General features: G+C 40.5%; 1 protein-coding gene across 6 annotated transcripts in view; it reads right to left on the bottom strand.

Moving 5' to 3' along the window:
- The window catches only part of CLASP1 (cytoplasmic linker associated protein 1), a 169878-nt gene that overhangs the window by 66428 nt on the left and 82508 nt on the right, over window positions 1–20942 (bottom strand). For all 6 annotated transcript variants that reach the window (XM_059852741.1, XM_059852742.1, XM_059852744.1 and 3 more), the window contains exons 12-21: window positions 20507–20652; window positions 19629–19764; window positions 18831–18901; window positions 17810–17869; window positions 17015–17092; window positions 14981–15148; window positions 14137–14186; window positions 12794–12964; window positions 3970–4077; window positions 809–976 (exon numbers count right to left, since the gene is read on the bottom strand). In XM_059852741.1, coding sequence (XP_059708724.1) covers window positions 809–976; window positions 3970–4077; window positions 12794–12964; window positions 14137–14186; window positions 14981–15148; window positions 17015–17092; window positions 17810–17869; window positions 18831–18901; window positions 19629–19764; window positions 20507–20652 — 1156 coding nt within the window. The remainder of the gene's footprint in view (window positions 1–808; window positions 977–3969; window positions 4078–12793; window positions 12965–14136; window positions 14187–14980; window positions 15149–17014; window positions 17093–17809; window positions 17870–18830; window positions 18902–19628; window positions 19765–20506; window positions 20653–20942) is intronic.

Genomic DNA, 20942 nt, shown 5'->3' with positions numbered 1-20942 from the left:
ATGGCAATAGATATAAATTTAATTGCCAACAGTAAGGATACATTTTCAACCAATTTCAATCTACGAGTAAAGTCTCTGGAGATAAAAATAATTTAGAATCACTATAATTTAAAATGTAATGTCTTTCTAAATTAGGTTCAAACTTATAATATATATCAAAAAACGAAAATGTTCAGACAGCACACTGAATACCTTTTCATTTCAACTCAGATACACAAAAAGTTTTATATAGATGATATTTACTCACCTGACTTTAAAAAAAAGTCTGCTGATAAACTTGAAAATAGAAACTATTACAGAATATTTACATAACAGTTACTGAGACAAGAGTATCAAAACCAGAACAATTACTACATAAGTCTAAAATGTGTTTTAAGAGTGTGGCCAGGATATTAAGGATAAGAGAAGCAAACAATTTAAAATGCAAAATTTCTAAAATAATCCAAGAAGGTACTTTTTGCCCTTGATTCCATGTGACTGTAAAGATTGCTCAACTCATTTTAGGAATAAGCTTAAATGAGGTCTCATTGTTCTGATGGTTATTTACAATTGTTCTTGCTTCCTGATCTAATAATATTGCTCGTGTTGAATTTCAAACAGAAAACACATCATGACATCTTTAGGCTCACTTTGAAACCATAAGCTCAAGCTGGAAAATTGAAATTACTCTCCTACAAACCACAATCCCATTAACTTGTCAGCTGAAAAACTCAGAAGAATAACAGTAACATGAACAGTTCCCCAGCCAAGAGGAAAGCCCCTCCTTCGGGCACACGGGCCAGCACATCCCTGCAGGGACTGTTCTTACCTAGGCCTATTCTGTTGGGACTCGTCTCCCGACTGCAGCCCTGGCTCCGAGGAATCTTGCTGCGCTTCTCTGAGGATGATGGCACTGGCTGGACTCGGGATGTTCCACTGCTCAGGCCACCATAGGAGCTTCCTAAGAGCTTACCCGGAGAACTAGACCGGCTCCCAGCTAGGAGAGAACCAGAAACGAGGAACAAACAATTAAAACCCCCCAAGATTTTAAACACACTTGCAGCAAAACTGGAACACAATCAACTCTATGTAAGAATCTAATCCAAATCCCTCAGAAAACTAATGGGAGTGTTCCCTATAAGCTTTCAAGAAGACTGAGGAAAGCCCATGGACAACAAAGACTGACATCAGCAACCCTCTGCTGCCCATGAAGATCAAGCCCAAAGCAGACACTGCAGTGTATGAACATCCTAGTTGGCTTTAGGAGAGCTTGTGGAGGTGCTGGGGCAGCCTTGCTGCAGCAGCAAGGGATTTCCAGGCTGCCTCATCTCCTCATAAAGCAACACCAACCAGGCTGTGTGCAGAGCCGTGCTGCAGTGCCCTGGCTTCTGGCACAGGTCACCTGCTGCAAAGCAGCTCAGGCAGCTTCGTGCTACACTGCAGTGGTGGCATTGCTTTTCTGCAATAATTCAGTGAAGGAAAATAAAGAACCCACCACATCTGAGCAGATCAGCACAATAATGGATAAACCCCATGAGCCTCACACTCGTAGAGATGCTGGCTTACTTAGGTCTGGCTGGTTAAACCTAAGTTATTTGTTTTTCAGATGATGAAAATTTTTAGTAAGTTGAATAGTTGGCCTGTTTTATTTTTCCTTGTCTGTTTGAATAGTCCATGGCAACTTTACATTTCTTCTAAGAAATGAGTATGTGAGTCTCTGAAAATCTCCTGTTGCCACTACTTTTTCTGACATTAAATTTATTTGCTGAAACAGTCTGGAAAAGTATATTTGAAAGGGTTGTAAGAGCATACTCAGGCAAGCTCACATTTTGAACCAATATTCACACTGATTTCTTGCTGAAATGCCTCTCATCTCAGAAAAATTTCATTTCCAAATACCGTTATAACTAGAATACAACAAAAGTTGAAGACTGTTCTTCTAACTTAATGTAAGAAGACAGGGAACTCTATTAGCATCATGAACAATACCATAGCACATATATGAAGTTACTTGCCCCCTGCAATTTCTTGGCCAGAGCCATTCTGGCCAAGAAATTAATCAATCAAGAAATTAAACCAATCAAATACACTCCAATACTGTACAAGATGCCAGCTCCATTCTCCCCACCCCAAGGTGACAGGTGCCAGTCTTCCATACAGCACCATGACCTAAGAGTCATCTCACTGATGTGAGCAGGGATACACTGAAAGGAAGAACTCAGCCCCTGGAGTTTGAGCTGCAGCAGTGAGCCAGCTTTGACATCAGAACATATGCTTACCATGTTTGATTAGTGGGAGAAAGCAAAGTCCCCTGCCATACACATTTTGATTTATGACTTCAACAAAATGCTTTATAAGTCTTACAGTTAGGAGAGAATGAGGAGAGCTAAAAGCTTAGCAGTTAAAAAATGTGAAGGAAATAATGTGAAAAAGCAAGAAAGGGAAAACGTTTCTTACCACCAGCAGGATTAGCTGATCTGGATCCTTGATTATGAGGGCAGACCAAGGGACAGGCAAAAAGTGGATTAAAAGACAGCAAGACAATACAGCGTTCAGCATGCGGTTTGTGCTATACACAATACAGACAGATTTATTTACAAACATGTCACTCCTAAAGCCCCTGCAGAATGCAGTGAGTTAATGTGCAGATGCAACTAAACTTCCCAAGGTTGACAAACTTCTCTGGCAAAATGTCAACCAAGACCCAAGTTCTGCTCTAAACTGCACCCCAACCCAGTCTGTGAAATTACAGCACGCGTATCCACTGTGTGGGCATGGAGAATCTGGTCCTGTGACTGACTCAACATATTTGAATTTGTAAATTATTCCATGCAACATTTGGTTTGAGGATAAAGATCACATCTGGTTGGGCTAGGCTGGAAACTCAGGAAACTAGACCAAGGCAGCAGGTCCAGATATGACCATCTGAAAACTTCATAAGGCATTCTACAGAAAAATTAAGTCCATAATCTTTGAAACCTTTAAAGAATAACTATTATTTAAATACTTCTGAGACTTGTCTCATTTGGTCTGACCATTTTTCACCAAACTAAGTTTAGGGAAAAAAGGTGACTTCTGGCTTTGGCTATGTTCTAAGTACAATACTGAAGAAATCAATTTACATTAGCACCCCAAAGCTCAAATATATCCTTATGACCTCAATGTAAAGATTTCCTTTTGGCCCCATGCTCAATATACTATGTCTTTCTGCAGATCTCCCAGTCTAACACAAGGCTATAAACAGCTTTTTCAACCCTCCAGCATGACAGAGCAAAGCAATGAATGAATGAACAGAGAAGGGCTTTCAAATAGGGGTACAAAGCAAGACAAGTCCTCAGAACAGACAGGTCCTTCACAAACCCAATCTCCTATACACAAGGCTGAAGGTCCTCATAACAGGGAGTTTCTCCCTCCCCCCGGTTCCTTTTTAAAGTCTGAGTGACAAAATTCTCCTCGGATACACATGACAAATATGCAGCAGCACCATATGCGTGGCTCCTAGGAAAAAAACGTGCCTTGCCAGGAAGCCAGAGAGCACAGATGTGTCATGTGAATCAAAGCAGAACCCTTTTTCCCATATCTACACAAAATAGGTAATGTCCTAATTTCAACTGATGCCAAACCCCATTAATTTTAGACAGCTCACGTGGTCACACATACAGAAATAGAGTCACATAAGCAGGAGAGGCTTGGCAGGGCAAGCAGTCAGCTACAGGCACAGGGGGTGTCTCAGCAAGACACAGTGCCAGTTATTTAGAGCTACACATCACAGTGACACGAAATTCTGCTGCACAACTGGTAAAAAAAGGCCACAACTAAGCACTGGGATTTGGGGCCCTGTTTGTCAGCAGGAGCATACACCGGCTAGGTGGAGATTCATTTTATTACGTGTCCAAAGTGAGCCCAATTCTCTGACGGTGCTACTGCAATTCAAGAGGAACACATGAATAATTCTTTGTTCTGCTCCCCCAAGAATAAAGCGATTCTTACGCTGGGACTGGGACACCACTTTAGCCCGGCTGCGGCCTCGGGTATCGGCAGGCGTGGAGGTGACACTGGTGGCACTGCCAGAGCTCTGCCTCCTGGTGCGAATCCGGCCTGGAGGGATGCAAACACAATCACACTGTTAACAAGTTTCTTACAAAGGCAGCAGCAGCGTCTAACACACTATACACACAATTAGCCAGGCTACAAAAGAAATTTACTGGGAGAGGCAACACCTTTTATTAGGCTGGCTGAGATGCAGGGGAGAGAGTGGAAACAGCCACAGCCCACAATCAAAAACCTTCTTTACTTTCTGTAATGCAATCAGCCAGTTTAATCAAAAAATATTACCTCTCCATAGCCTTTGTCCTGTTCTATAGTAGCTTCTTTACAAAGGATCAATAACAAAAAATTTCAGGTCTCCTAAATGCAGCTTCCTGTATCAAATTATTACTTTCGGACAAGGTGATCACCCTTTCAGAGACAGGTGTGACAGATGCCCTCCCAAATTCCATCGCTGGGATTTCCAGCTAGCTGTCTGGTGCTTTATATCCTGCTTCACCTGCACAGGCTGGCAGGCACTCCTGTGACAGTCTGTCAACACAGCCTGACCACACTTTTATTTCAGGCTCATTGAATTTTCCCTGCTGTTTACAGGTCCCTCATATTTATCCAAGATCAGTGCAACTTTACTTGTAATGGAGAGCCCTATTTAACATAATCAGTGTTGAGGAAAACAGATTCTGTGTGCCTTCTCTTTATTTAAGCAGAGAATAAAGTCCCAAAGTGTTCTCAGTCCTTGTTCTGTCCTTTCCTCATGGAAAAGCCACCGAAATTTGAGCTAGGAAAGCTTACGGGGTCATCAGTTCATCCCCTTCCTGAGGCAGGGTTGTTTCCTACAGAATAGCTCTTTCCAGTGCTATGCTCCAATTATCTGTCTCTAGTTAATGGGAAAGAAATGATAATTAAGAGTAACACAAAGAAAGCCTCCATCAATACTTTTCAACATGGTCAGTTCTTAGCCAAGACTGAAGTTCTTTTCTCAGGACTCATGCCAGTGCAATCCTGCATTCAGAGGATGACTTCCAGTTTCAGGCACAATAATGAAAGGAAAAAACCCACAGCAGGTAAGAGAAGTCTAGACAACTGCACCCACTGGTTATAGATACTCATCTCCTGCCCTCTGTCTCCACCATAAGCATACAGAGATTTATGAACAGGAAAACACACACACTTCCCACCCAAAAAAACCCACTTCACATAAGGCACACATGCAGGACAAGACAACGGCAAGCAGCCCAGACAGAGCAATTGGGAGCTGTTTTCCTTCTCTGAGCTCTCAAAATATTCATAACATGGTCTGAAAGCTTCTGCTAGACCCAAAGTGACAAGGACATGCCTACCTCTGAGAAGAAAGGGAAAATTTGCTTGCAAGGGAAAAAGCCTACAAGACAGTTCTACTTCCAACCTCTCCACCAGTGCCTAGTTTTAAAACAGCTCATAGGCAAAGCACAGGGAAGTACCTTCAAACAACTTATAGATGGGACACAGAAGGAATCATCAGCAGAAAACTGGGAAAACACAAAGCTTTTTAACCACTGGCTCAACTGAACAAGCTCTGAGCACACCCATGTGGGTTCAACAGCCAAAAAACTGGCTGCTGATTTCTTTACCACAAGCAAGGCTGTAGATTCCTCTGCTCTCGGGCATTCTTGCCCCTTACAAAGGGTCAGCCTGATGTACCACTGGAGGCAAGCTCTAGAGCTCTCTGCCAGCCAGATCCCACCCCATGCAAGTTTGGCACAGCTCCACACAAGTGAGCAGAGCCTCTCTGTCGCTTGTTAATGAGGTGGACCCAAAACCCAACACAGGCTCCAAGGCAGGCAGGCACGGGGAAGGAGGCAGGCAGACATCGCGCTCCTCTCAGAAACCTCAAGGCTTCCCTTCACTTCTGTCAGGAGGCATCACAGTAAGACAAGAATTTAAACCTGACCACCTAAGGAACCAGCAATGGAATTCATTTGCATCCTTCCAGAAGGCCAGTGGGAGGCCTTGGCATTGCAGGAAGTCCTAGGGGGAAATCAAGCTGAAATTCAACACTACACACAGTAACAGGCAGTACTGGAGGACACATTTAGTGATGTGCATGGGCCAAGAATGGGTGAGAAGGGACTGATGTCTCCTCCTCTTACACAAAGGCCACTTAAGACCCTCAAAATTTTCCGGATTTTTCTGCATCTACAACAGTTGTTTTTTTTCTTGTATCTTCATCAGTAGGTGACTAAGAAGGGGAAAACTGGGATAAGATGTGTGACTTTTCCAACTTAAGAAAAACAAAGTCTAAAATCATATATAAAGTGAAACTGAGATTAGCTTCTGAAAACATTTCTAGAGGCTTAAAAAATTTGCAAACTAAAGCAAACTTAATTAACATGTGATTATCAACAAGACTGGAAGAAGAAAACTCAGCCCTATTTTGAAACCCCTGAGGGCTGGTGGACAGATTCCTACCAATTTCAGCAGTTTCTGAATGAATGAACAAATGCCCAGGAACAAAATTCTGCTTCCTTTGCACATTTGCACACTGATTTAGGCCTACTGGGTGTCAGAGAGAACACTGTGAGAAGTTGCTCTTCCACAGTCAGAACAGAGTCCAAACACTGATACAGATTTTCTCATGCTTTAAAAAATGCTGACAAGCATTTGAACTAACACTGCATTGGACTTGCATTATGCAAATGGATTTTTAATATATATTATACCAAGTACAACATGCATACATAGTAGTTAATCCATACAACACAAATGTGGCTTCTACATTCCCCAGGAATTTCATTTGCAAACAAGACTCCGCACTCACAATCAAGAGTTATTTGCACATAAGACTATGTGTGTGGCTTTATCTCTATCATTCTAACCCAGACAGAAAAACTCATTTCGAGTAGGACTGGAAATATAATTCCAAGTAAGCTATTTAGATTTTTTCTTGTTCTTAAATTCAAGCTAACACCTCCCCTTCCAAAACGTCTTCGCTTTCAAGTGGGTTTGTCTCCATATCTAGTTCAAACTACAGATGTAGCAATCCATATTTCACAACCATTATTCTTCTGCTGCTTTTAAAAGTATTACTGCATCCTACCAACAACAGCACAGCAAAAGAACAGAAAAAAGACTGCCCCAACATGGCTTCCAAAAACCATGAAACTCTTTCCATAAAGAAAGCCCTTGATCTAAACTTGACATGTGACCCACTGCTGTTGGTACAGAAAAGATTTTGAAAGACTCCATATAAATGTGTTGTGTTAAGAAACCATTTCTGGATTTTTAGGAGGTTTTGGTTTTATTTTTTAAAAGTTATTGTTGTTCTTACAACAATGGTTCAGAATCAACCCTGAAATGTCTAACAAATGCCTAAACCTAAAAAGGTTGTTTTCTTTGGGGATTTTTTCAGAAAAGGAACAAATTAAGGAAGATTCTATGATAACATTTGTGCTTTACAAGAGGCTTCACCGGGCAGGTTGAGTCCTCTGGGTGGATACTGCAGCATCCCACCCCCAGTGCACAAAACAGCCAAAGGTATTGTGACACTCAGTCTGCATATCACACTGAAGAAAATGGTTTTCAATTAGTCTAGAAATGGTATGTAACAGCTTCACAACACACTTTAATCAATTCCATGCTGTGAATAGTGACACCTACAACCACACAAGTTATACATGGACGCACTGGGATGATGATGGTCTCTCCAGGGATCACATTAATGCATTTAGATTACCCAGCACTGGGGTTTTTGCCCCACTTGGAGAAAAACATTCCTGAAAGAGCCTCTAGCCCTAGCTGTATCACTGCTAAATAACACATGGACATAGGAGACACACAGTGATCAATTAAAAACATAGATAATATTTAACAAACTTTTTAGAATCAGAATGGTTTCCATGCATATTTAGCACTTTTCCAATGTCAGAAAGACCTGACTCTGCACAATGATTTTCCCTGAGAGGCACTTGATCCTTATTGGAAACCATCAGGCTGTGCTGCCTCAGGGTTTTACATAAGCTCTCCCTCCAAAGAAGAGGGCACAGTGAACATTCCACTTTACCCTACACAAACAAACACAGCCAAATCACCTCAGCAGTTGCAAAGGGATGGAGCAAGAAAAGCAAAAAACTTACTACCTAAGCAATTCCGTGTAAGGTACCACTGTCAGTCATGACTTTGAATCAAGCCTCATTCTTAAGGACAAGGGAGAGCTTTAGGGCAGAGAAGAAAACAGGAATGGCGATTTCTTTCAACTTGTGTTACTCCCAAAGCCTTTGATAATGCACTCAAGTTGCCCACCTGAGCCTAAGTTATCTGAAAACTGTAACAAACCCCACTTTATTGCCTTTTGGGTGAATACTCAAAACTATTAAAAATTGTGCCACTGACTGCAAACTGCTGATTTTGTTTTGAGCTTGCCAGTCACAGGTCAAACCAGCATTTATGCTTTCCCTTTTGGAAAGAAAGGCTTTATCTGAAGGGCTTGACTTCATGCTTGCTTTGAAAAAAAGGTAACACAAATACTCGGAACCACTCTAATTAATGAAAGCATTATGCATCCTTTTAAAATATTACCTGAAAAGCTGTTTCATGATAAAATAATAAGAAACTTTTCTAATGTTTCCTTTTAATCAGGTATAACAAACATGGAACAAGTGCCACCTCCCCAGCACTAGCTGTGAAGATCAAGACTGTAATTTACCTCTTTTGAGTCTTCTGTGTGTAAAGCCCTTAATGCAGCTCAAAAGAATCCCATACATGAAGGGTCTGGGCGATCAAGGCACTGCATGAAGACCTGCACAAACCTCACTGGAATACAGACTCACCTACCTTTCCACAAGGAAGTGCATTCCTACAGCATTTGCCAACTGCTGGGATGTCACAACTTAAAACCAAAGGACTGATGGTCAGCTCTTAGCTGGCATTCTTGCACTGGCATCACCCACTTTATCTTGCTCCTTTGCTTGAGCTGCCTGACTCCAAACCAAACCATGAGGAAGGAGAATCAAGGGCAAAGCAGAAGGGAACTGCCAAGTCCACACAATGCTGGCTCCCATCTGAGGGGAATGAGCAGACTTTTACAATGTAGCCACAGAAAGCCATGATGGGAACCAGACTGCAGATTTAATGTCAAGCTGAACCACACAAAATAACACAGGAATTTTTTCTTAAATTACTTACTGGTGACCTGCAAAAAACCCAAAACAAACCACAGGAGCATGACTGTAGATGACATTTCTGCTTTATGTTCTGTTTCCAGAGCAAGAGGATGTTTTTCTCTAACCCCACCCTCTTAATTTTTACATTTATGTCAAGAATACAAAGTTTTATCTCTCCTGCAGTTCCTGACTCAACCTGCAAGATCACAGGGTTGGTAGAAGACCTTACTCAGTTTCATTATTCAGTGAAGGACACACTCAATCCTGAATAAAGGGTTTTTTGCCTCAACTACCTCAAAGGAAAAAGATGAAGAGTTTCAAACAGTGATTAAACTCATTCTTGAAGTACTCTAGCTATAGTGCACTGAGTTTTAATTCTCCCTGATCCTCCTCATCAAAAAAGAGAGAATCCTACAGCAAAAAGAAGGTATAAGACTTGGTATTTAAAACTGTGGGGATAGCAAATTCAGTTTCTGAAAGTTCATCTCAATCTTCCCTGCCCCAAGCAACTTGCTGGTTTCTATTACAGATTTTTACCAAATCCAATCTGCTCCTAATGTAACTGAATTGAAAACAGTAACTAAATAAAACCCCCACCCTTTTCATCATGACAATAAAGTATTTAATAAACTAAAAATAGAGGTATTGCACAGGACAGCTGTTGTAACAGGCCTCTGCAAACATTATTGCAGCCAAGGAGAGATTGAAAGCTGGTATTTCATATAAAACATTAAACCCTCAACATTTCAAATGTTGGGCAAAACTAGATAGGTTTGAGAACTAAGACAAAAAAAAGTGCCAACAATTAAAAAAAAAGGAAGAAGAAAAAAGATCAGTTATTACAACAACTTTGAATTTTCATCCAACTCATGACTGATTTAGAAATACAGGTCTCAGGTCACCTTCATATTCCTTACCACTGACAGATCACAAAGTACAAATACTTCCTGCTCAAGATGCAGAGATCAGCTTATCTCTCAACACTAAGTACCATTTCCAAATTGGTACAGATCTTTTCTTCCAAATAATAAATCAATGCGTCACTAATAGTAAAGAAAATAACACAGATGTCACAATAGCACAGTGGCACTTCCCAGACCACCACATCCAAATACAAGCAGCCATCAAAGATATGAGCACAGTCCCACAAGACAGTAATAGATCCCTTGAAAAGACTTGCACTGTGAAAAAAAAGGCTTTGCTGAAAAGTGTGGTATCTCTATTCTGTTTAGAAAACATTTTTGTTTCCAACTCCTGTCTACCTCAGAGAAAGTAATTTCCCAGTGATCTTTTTTTGCTGAAGAAATAAGAAATAAAGAACAAGTTTTGACAACGAGCCAGAAAAACAGACTGGGATCCTTCCCAAACTAGCAGGCTCAGTGCTCTAGTATAAAAAGCCTTTCCTCCAACTGTCTTTGGTGTAAGCCATCTCACTCAGACAGTTAACAACAAAAAGAGAGAGGTCAGGTTTAAAGACGTTGACTAAATATTCCTTCCCTAGAGATCATTGTTTACTGTCCTCATTTTTCTGCCATGTGATCATCTCATTCAATTCTCTCACTGCCCAGTCTCTTCCCGAAAGCATTTGGCAGTTGTGACCTGAGCTTTGGATGGAAAAACACAGCAAACCTTTACACATCAAGGACAAAAGAAATCACAAGCCTTGTGTTGTTTGGGAGTTTTTGTTTTTTGTTTTTTTTTTTTTAGTCTATACACAGGTCACCTTCAACCAAAAGCAGTGCTTTAAATAGAGAAATCCACATAACAACTTAGTGACCAGAGTCATAAAAGCAGACTAATGGTTTTTAGCAGGGAGGAGCTCAAAGAGAAAGTGAAGAATACCCCATGGCATCAAAATGAGCAGGACAACCATGCAACACTTCATGCAGGTCACCAGTGAACATGGATGAGAACCAGGTAACACTTTGAGAACAGAGACCAGGTAGGGTAGTACGACTGTGGACACACCTCAGTTACACAGAGACTGCTTACCCTCGGTTTTACTGGTAGTACCATCTTTAGGCAAATTAAAGAAAAGTAAGGACAGGGTTAATAGGGAAAAATCAGTAACATCAACAGAAGTGGGCACTACATATTAGCTAAATAAATATGCAAAAAAAAAAAATTAATACAATTAAAGAAATGAAAAAAGTTGGACCAAGCAGTAAATCAAACCTTGATGTATCAGAAGAAAACACTTGCAGGTTTTCTCTCCTGCAACAACCAACCTTTGCCCAACTCCATTTTCATTGTTTGCCTCACCATTTCTCTCATGGGAATGTGCAGTTGATAAATGTCCCTACTAGCTAAAAAGGAAGCAAGATCCTTCAGGAGCAGCCATGCTTGCATCACTTAGGAGTGAATTTGCTACTTTTCTCCTAGAGCCTGGTTAAAGAACAAGACTGACACTGGATTCAGTCTCTAAGCTTCAAGGACCAAGTCAGCTCTAAGCAGATACTTCATCCCTCTTCATTCTTCCTCATGACATAAGACTGCTTGAAGCCAGTACAGCCACTGAAGCCAGAGTGCAGCACAACTGAAAAGTGGCTGCATCTGTAAGCCCACCATCGTGTGATCAACTTCACATTCTGTAATTACACTTCCACTGCAATGTATCTGCATCTTGAACCAAGTAAGAACTATTTAAATCAGAATAAGAATTCAGCTTCTGAACTGAATACAACCAACAGATCTAAGCCAAGGTAAAATATTTCAGATGTGAAAGAAACCCGTCTGAAAATCGAATCCATAAAAATCATCCCTATATAATTCACCACTTCCTTTTTAACAGGTTAAAGAGCAAATGCCCTACATTAAAAGAAGAAACTCCTCAACCCTTCTCAGTGAAGACAATGTACACAGGTCAAATCAAGAGCACAGACCCCTGAGTTTCTTCCCTGTTGTAAAGGTAGATCGATGGCAAATCTGGGATTAGATTAGTGTGAAACCAGCAGAATGAGGAAGGAGCTCAGATGATCAGCTCTGCTCACAACTGAGATGAAGCTCAGCAAATACGGTGTCAATCACTGCCTTGCATTTCCTCCGCCCTGACTCCCTCGATGGCAACTCCAGGAGAGAAAGATCCAATGCAAAGTTTGTTTTAAGAAACCCTGAGACACCTGAAGGCAATACACAATGCCCTGAGGGAATAATGTGACATGTGGCTATAATCCAAAGAGTCAGCTTAAGGAACAGATACTTATATCCAGTCTGATGACATGGCAAGGCCGACCTCCTCTTTGCTTCTCCATCTTTCTCCTTTGTGAAACAGAAAGGAAGCAAACTCAACTAAGATGTACTATTCAAAGCATAAAACAATGGAAAAGCAGTTTCAGGAAAGGAGGGAAGGAAAAGAAGGAAAAGAGACAGGGGAACATGTCAAAAGGAATTGAGTAGCATTGTCCTCAATCTGTGAGACGCTGATTACTACACAACTCAAAACTGTTGCTTCAAGTCAGTTCAGCTGTATATTTTTTTTCCTTAATCCCAAAGGGCAAGAGATCACACACTGATCCTGGAGAGCTGGTAACTATCTCAGAGGTACGTTCTTCTAGTCAGAGTTTATTATTCCAATAAAACTGCGAGGCACTAAAGGGAGCTAACTGCAATTGTAGAACACGTAGATTTACCTAGTGATGCGTATGACCCTGGGGGCAAGGCTGCAGCAGAACTGAAGGGGGTGGATGCTCCAGAAGACGTCACTTTTGACTTGGCACTAGCTGCTGCATTCACATCGACGTCACTGCGGGATCGCTGCAGAGATCCTGGTGTTGACACAGATTTTGTACTTACTGTAGATGCTGCAGATGGGAGTGGGAGATCCAGAATAAAGAAGATTAATTTTTTGAGCTGTGTGCTTCAAAGAGCCTGACAAGCAGTTTAAAGTACTATTTTTAACATTCCCTGCTGGCACTGAAATACCTCAACTAAGAATGCTTTATCAGGGCAATGTGGGCTTCCCCACACTGCCTGCAAAGATACTTCATCAATGCTGCCCTGATACTACCTCTAAGAACTTTATAAAGTTCTAAAAGCTTAAATGATAAGATAAAAAGGCTGTCAGGCCAGTAAAAAGAAATTTCTAATAGAGTCTAGATGGGAAAGTTCAACCACAGTACCCATCACTGGCACGTGAGAGTTGCTGGCCAAAAACAGACCTGCAGGTCCTTCAGTCCAGGTTCTAATAACTTCCTTCCCAACACCTCATCTTCTCATGAGGATCGTTGTTCCCATCACTTGTTGATGCTCACCCTCTTAAGCATGAAGCTTGACTACTCAGCTGCAAGCAAACATGCATTTGTGTGCACAGTCAAGTAGGTTACACAACAACATTCCTTGAATCAAAGGTCTCAGTAGGTCTCAGCAGTTACAGAAAAACCAGCCAGAACCCAGCCTTGGTCAGGTGTAAAAGGCAGCTTATCTTTTACCAACAAGGTTTTGTCTATTATATTCTATATTAAAATGTATTATTTAGATTATTGTATGCATTTACTTAGGACAGAAAAGCTGTACCTAAATATTCCATCTGACAAGAAAAACAGATTAACAATGAGATGGAATTAACGCTGTAGGACTTGTGTGCCGACACCTCCAATAAGTGCTGAAACCACAGAGAATAAATAACAAAAACTGTAAAACTGAAGGCACTATTAGACTATGTAGCTGCATGTCTTAGCATCAGCAGCAGTTTATTCAAGCTATTACAAAGCATACCTTGGCTACAATTTTCAAGGCTTTTTAGGCTTCCCTTCAGGTGTAAGAAATTATTGATTTACTAACTTCTTTTAAAAGCATTATTTTATCAGCAGCTGATGTACAAAATATGGTGTAAAATCCAAAAGTAATTAAAATTTCAACATTTTGAACTGCTGTTTTAGGGAGCAGTAAGCAGTGATCAAAGTTGCTTTTTGATTATCACAATGTCACACTTCCTCAGCAACACCTGAGCACATTTTTCAGCTCCTGTTCTCACCTCTTGATGTTGTACTTCCAGTAGGACTTCTTTTGGCAGACAGTGGACGGCTGGAAGTTAATGCAAACACTTATTAGAACAAAACTTCTATTTCAGTCATCAAGAGCAGTACAATTCTGTTCCCTGAGTACACAATTAAGTTAATAGGAAATTATTTATATGCAGAAATAAACTACCAAAGCTTGTTAAGAATACAGCACCACCATGAAATTATTTATAAAAGCACTAAGAAATAAATAAGTACTCACATCATTTGTGCAAAAAAATATTTTTAAGAACACTTTTTGTAGATTTAAAAAGTTAGACCAGTAAGTTATGGGTATTTTTCATATAGGTGTTACACTTAAATCACACACTTTTGGAGTCTAAGTTGACTGTATATCTGAGAGTAGATAAAATACATACATTCAACATAAAGAGTTACATATTGACTCTGCAGTTACAACTCAAGTTTGTCATTTCTTTTCTTTTATCTGGAAAAAGACAGACCTCTAGGATTAATGCTAAAGGCAGAACTTCAATCTAAGCCCTGTTTTAAGCATCTGAAAGGAATAACTAACAGTATCTGCTGAGCACAAATAGCCTCCTAGAAAATTATTAATGGAGTCAAGATAATGATTATATTTTAAAGCCAGTGGAGGGTTTTGTTGTTCATACAGTTTTAGGTAAAAAACAACCAAACAAACAAACAAACAAACAAACAAATCTATTTTGGAGTAACCAAGTGTAGAGTCCAAATAATGACCAGATGAGACAAAGCAATGTGATGGCTCCCTTCAGTTTAATGGAGCTGTCTGTCAGCAGTTGTTTAAATGGAGAGAGGTAGTGACACAGAAAGCCTTACTTGAGACTCTCCTGGGAGCTGGAGGAGGAGCGATCCGACTGTGGCAGGGACACGATGCTGTCAGAGTTCTTCAGGTGGGACTGCAGGGCCTTCTGGTAGGAAGACTCCAAGGTGTGGTACAAATGCTCTGCCTCTCGGCTGAAGTGACTGTGGAAACCCCAGTAGCACCTGGAAATGAGGCACAGCACTGTGAACACCCCCTTGTCATGCTTTAGGGGGCTGTGGCACGAAGGCACAGCCAGAGCCATTCTCACTATACCCATCAGTGGGGCCAATGCCAAGGCACTTCCAAGCACCTACTGCCCAAGGCACTTCCAAGCACCTACATTTAAGACAAACAGCTTTTTCAACCATTGTATTGCTCAAACAGCTGCACAAAAGACAAACCAAATAAAAGAACCATTTGGTGCATCTGTTGTAAAAACAGGAGTAGCCAACAAAGCTGCATTAGGGAAGAAACCCTCATCCCTCCAGCTGTCTACTGCACATGGGAGACTGCAGGCCCACCAGACTGACACTAGTTTGGGACTGGGTGTGCAGTAGCTACTTCAAAACTATGCCAAAGGCAGAACACACATGAATGGGTCTGATTGAGTAAAGCACCAGCTGCTGTTTTCTTCCTTAAGTTTAACCAAGAGGTCTCCAAGAATGCTGCAGAGACATGTCTCTGTACTGAGCTGAGGCTGCTGCCTGTCTTTTTGGAAAAAAAAAAAAAAAACCAACAAACCAACAAGAAAAAGGAAGGAGATGCTCACGTGCACTTCAAATCAGTGCCAAGATTAAATAAAAGAGCATTTTAAGATGAGGGAAGAATTCCTCTACGGACCAAACCTCCTGGCTGATGGCTAAACACCATTCACTCTTGAGGCACAAAGGAGATGAAGACTCTTAGTACTTTTCAAGGGGCAATTAATGAGCAGTTCAAGAGTAAGATCATTAGCTCAAATGAATCAAGAATTGTTTGTGTGTGACAGCCAGTCCTCAGAGAAGCCACATGCACTCTCACATCACAAGAAGAAAACAAATTTCTGTCTCACCTTCAGCCACACTACTATTGAATAAACATGGGAAGAGAGAATTAAGCATGCTCTCTGAAGTCCCATGCCATTCTCCTTGCTGTCTATTCAGCTTAACTAGTCACCTGCTGTGAAGTCTGAGTGACTACTGTAATTTTCAGTGATGGACATGCTGCCTTTCAAAAGGATTTAAGCATCCTACTGTGAAACACCACTGCTTAAAACACAGCATTTAGATTAATAAAATTTATTATTCATTGTTTTCATGTTTTACACTATCCCCTTTCTGCAGAAGAATGCTCCTGTAGTGTTCTGTTCAGAAAAGCAGGATCCTGGTACACAGATACTACTGTAAGTATGATCATATTAATGGAAATGCATAAGATCTTCAAAAGAATAAAATTAATTGCAAATATTAAAACTTCCTATTCATATACACAATTTTTTTTTTACAGTCATAAAATACTACCTTAATTTAGGATACCATTTAGCAGTGTACTAGCACAAGGACTTTGATTTCAAGAGTAACAAATAACAATAGAATAGGCTACTTCAGTGGGATGGGACCTATAAGAGACATGCAGTAGAGCCGCCTGACCAATTCAGAGCTGACCAAAAGTTAAAGTCTGTTGTTAAGGACACTATCCACGTACCCCTGAAACAGGTTTGGGGCATTGACCACTTCTGTAGGAACCCTGTTCCAGTGTTTGACCCCTCTTTTAGTAGAGAAATGTTTCCTGATGTCCAGCCAGAACTCCCCCTGTCAGAGTTATAAAGCATTCCCACCTGTCTATCACCAGATCACAGGAAGAAAGGATCAGCATCTCCCTCTCTGTTTCCCCTCCACAAGGAACTGTACAGAATGGTCACCCCTCAGCCTCCCTTTTTTCCACCAACTGGGAAGTCAGGAGAAAGTATTTTGACTGGATTTTTGTCTCAACCACGCAATATCACTGACTTGCAAAACAGGGGCAAAGAAGGGGAGGAAGAAGAGACACCAGCAACAGCTTCCACTTACTTTCTTGCCTCTATCCTGGCTTCAGAGTCTGCATCATGAATTCCCTTCTTTATTGTTTCAGCCAACACTGATATGTGCCTGGAATAAGAAAGAAAATATTATCCAGCAGTTCAGAAAGATGTGCCACACTTATAAAAAAAAAGACTAATTTGATTTTGCCTTGGTTTCTGAGAACAAAACAGTTCACCACATCCTTTCATTTCCATCAAGGATCTTTTGTGCCCTTTATTTATTTTTACAAGTCAGTTTTATTTCATCTACACTGCTGTCTAGGAAACAGCCAAGAGCATCCTTCACAGACCTTTACTTAGCTATCCAAACTGCCTGGATTGAAGAACAGCCTCCTAAGCCATAAATAGTCCTGTGCAGTCTAGGGCTAAGGAATTGTGTCCCAGTCTCTCCCTGCAAAATTACTTCAACTGGTCACTAGTTTGAAGTAATGTAGATGTCTCAGAAGCTCATGATAAGACATGCAGCAGACTTCACCTCATCATCTCACTTCAGGGTGCAAAAGGAAAAAAAAAATCTTAAACAAAAGTTATTGAGTTCAGGGATTTGCTCAGCCAGGTTTTCCAAGGCTGGCATAGGAGACATACTCACCAAACTCTGACAAAACTACAGAACAAACAATGTATGTGCAAACATGCTTCTTTTGGGTGGCAAAAACATCTCTACTACAGCTGCCTAATACAATCTTCTCTCCTAAATGATCCTTTCTCCAGAATGACCCAGGAAATTATCTCCTTCTCTCCAGATAAGTAGGAGAGAACAAACCCACCTGTACTCAGAACTTACCTTTCTAAGGAGTGTGTTTGCCACTCCTGCAACAGCAAGTCTAAAAATTCAAAGCAGCGCCTGACAGGAGAGAGAAGAAATGCTGAGTTTAAGTTAATTGGGGCACACTGGCTTTGCCATACCTGACTCTGAACAACAGCCATGTTTGCTTAGGAAGTGTTTTGGGACATCAAAATTCAGTGTTGACCTCAATAAAAATATCAACAGCTCTAAAAAAACCATTAATAAACAGAAGTATTAATTGGAGGCAGCTTGCTATAGAGAATCCTGAAGAGAGGGATTGCCAGAAAACAATCCTGGAAGCTTCCTTTTTCAATAAACAGGATACAGGCCCAGAAGATTGACACTGATACTCTGTACCTCTTAGTCCAGGCATCACACAGAAACCTCACAGTTAGCAACATGTGGGGAGAGACCTTCCCACAATAATCTCCCTTCCTCACTTCAAGAACCTTAAGGCACGAGTGTGCTGAAACGTGTTCAAGGTTTGTCACCAAATACAGCAACCACAAAGCCCCTCCTTTTGTCTAACTCAGAGAACCAGTTAATGTATCAGGAGGAGACAAGAGTCTCCCAGTGAGGTAGTGGACCGAAGCACGTAGATTTTAAGTGTAAAAAGGATCATTAGACCATTCAGTCCAACTTCCCTTCCAGATGATGCTTTCATGTAAGACTGATTTACTGGCTCAAAGAACACAAGCCACTGTAACAGCCAGCAGTGGGAAATAAGAACATGTCTGTAAAAATGCCAAAATAATACGTTGTTACAACAACATGTAAGGACAACAATTAGTTTAAAAACCATTTCTTCTTGTGGAAAAATGCCTTTTCCTCTCTGCAGTGATGCAGTTTATGCAGAATAGCTGACTTTGAATTTGAACTTAAATCATGGACAAGAATGAGATTCATGCTATAATAAGTGTGTTTTCAACCCTTCTCACAAATAACAACAAATACATTCACATTTTCAAAAAGCATCGATTTACTATTAAAAAGCAGTAAATGCAAACTAAATTCTCACCTTCTAACTGCAACAGACTTGGAGGTACAATTGCTGGTTATGATGGGTATTAACCGAGGGATGTGCGTGTGCTGGAAGTAAACAAACAAGAACAGGAAGAAAACTTTACACAACAATTCCATAGAATGAAAGACCATCTCCTTCAGCCACCTGAGCTCAGTACTCAGATCTTTATTGTTGCTCAATACTTAAAAACAGAACTGCTAGATAAAGGAACACTAACAGATACAGGCAGATTTTTAATATCAAAAATATTTTACAATGTATCAGCTAAAATACCTTTAACAAATACTTGATTTTCTTCTATAATGACACTCTCTAGTGAGTCAAGTAGCTGAAGTCACTGCAGGAAGATCTGAACTGCCAATGGTGACAATTTAGAGACATTAGGCTACCTACAGCTTACCCAATGAATCACTAGGCAGAAGTCACCACTGTGAACTAATACTTTTTTGAGAAACATGGACTGTCTGGGAGGTATTTTAGAGCACAATTAAGATGATGAGTCTGTGCTGCAAGGCTGGTCTAACACCCTTTCAAAGAAAAATGTTTGCTCAGCTCCTAGAGAGATGGAAATATCTTGCCCTGCAAAAAGAAACATTTCCCCTACTATTTTGGAAAGGCTTAACAAGCATCATCTGCACAAGACTGCAGAACATCTGAGACAGCCAAGCCCAGCACTATCAGAAAAGTAGATTAGGCATTAATCTTATTTTTATTGCAGCAGCATTCATATTTCATCAGAAACACTGCAGTGTTTGGAAATTATAACACTGCTCTCTTTTGATGTATACTTACTCGAATGATTAATCTAACTGCTACAACACCAGAAGTGGCCATGACTTTGGCACTATTTGGAATGAGATTAAAAATTGTTGGCATGATGGCTTCTGCCCCATGGTCAAACTTGTTTCCCAGAACTGATGACAAATGTCTGAAAAACAGAATGAAGTCATTCTGGTAAGTGAGCTGAAGATAAAGCGAGTCAGACTTGTACAGAACATGCGACATAAGCACATCTGACATCTCAATCTTTGCAACTGTCACCTCCTCTCCAACTCCAAAGGACAGATAACACCATGTTTCAAAAAGCAGTTCCTTTCCTTTCATTTCAAACTTGTGTCCTATATTCATTTGAACCCTGAGAAACAGTAAGGTTCAGCATAAAATAAAGTAACTAGCACAGCTAAAAATTTATTATCAAACAAATGGGATCAAGGCGATAGAATATTTTTTGTTAGTTTATATTACAACTTCTCCGAAGCTCCCTATTTAAAAAAAAAAAAAAATACGCCAGAAACACTGCAGTACACTTTTTCTTGAAGTATGTCACAAAGGACAGACCATCAGAAATAAAAACTAGCTCAATGTGAACCAGAACAAAACATAACCATTTCCAGCTTTATTGTTCAATGCTTCCCTACTTGTGCATGAAGGCATGGCTTGCTCATTCATTCTGTGCATCCCACATCAGCATTGTTTAGTACTCAGGAACATGGCTTGGCATAATTACAATTAGTGGCCTACATGATGGGGTTGGAAACGCATGCAGAAAAATCTTGTTCTAGCTTTAACTATATAGCACCAGCAGCACAAGCTGCATCCTAATTGTGTTTTAATTGCCTGTCCCTTTTCTTCTACATCCCATTTCAAACACATGTAGAAAATAAACTCACCCCAAGGTGATACAAGCCTCGCGGACGACTTGAGAGCGCAGGTCTTTAGCAGATAATTTAAATGCTCCGTCCAGAAGCCTTAAGTGCTGGAAGAAGTTATCATACTCTGCAGCTCCAGCCAAGAGTAAGGAGCGGATCTTTTTCAACTGTTGGGAGCATAAAAGACATCAGTGACTACTAATGAGCAGCAAATATAAGAACAGTTCAAGACCAACACCTGGTTCCAGGTTTCTTGTGCAATTATTCATCTACATGTATTGAGGAAGTTGATTCTTGATGTCCAAGTAATTTTATTATTTCCTATCTTATATTCAACCCATGGTTAGCAAACATACCAAGTACAATAAGCTAAACATCCTTGCCAACTTACAGAAATCCAGAAGTTTTGCATACAGCTACTCAAACTGTATCATTAATAACCCAAACAATATTTTTT

The sequence above is a fragment of the Haemorhous mexicanus genome, chromosome 8, assembly GCF_027477595.1.
Source record: "Haemorhous mexicanus isolate bHaeMex1 chromosome 8, bHaeMex1.pri, whole genome shotgun sequence".
NCBI lineage: Eukaryota > Metazoa > Chordata > Aves > Passeriformes > Fringillidae > Haemorhous > Haemorhous mexicanus.
Note: the sequence above shows the minus strand (reverse complement) of the source record. Positions and strands in the feature narration are given on the sequence as shown.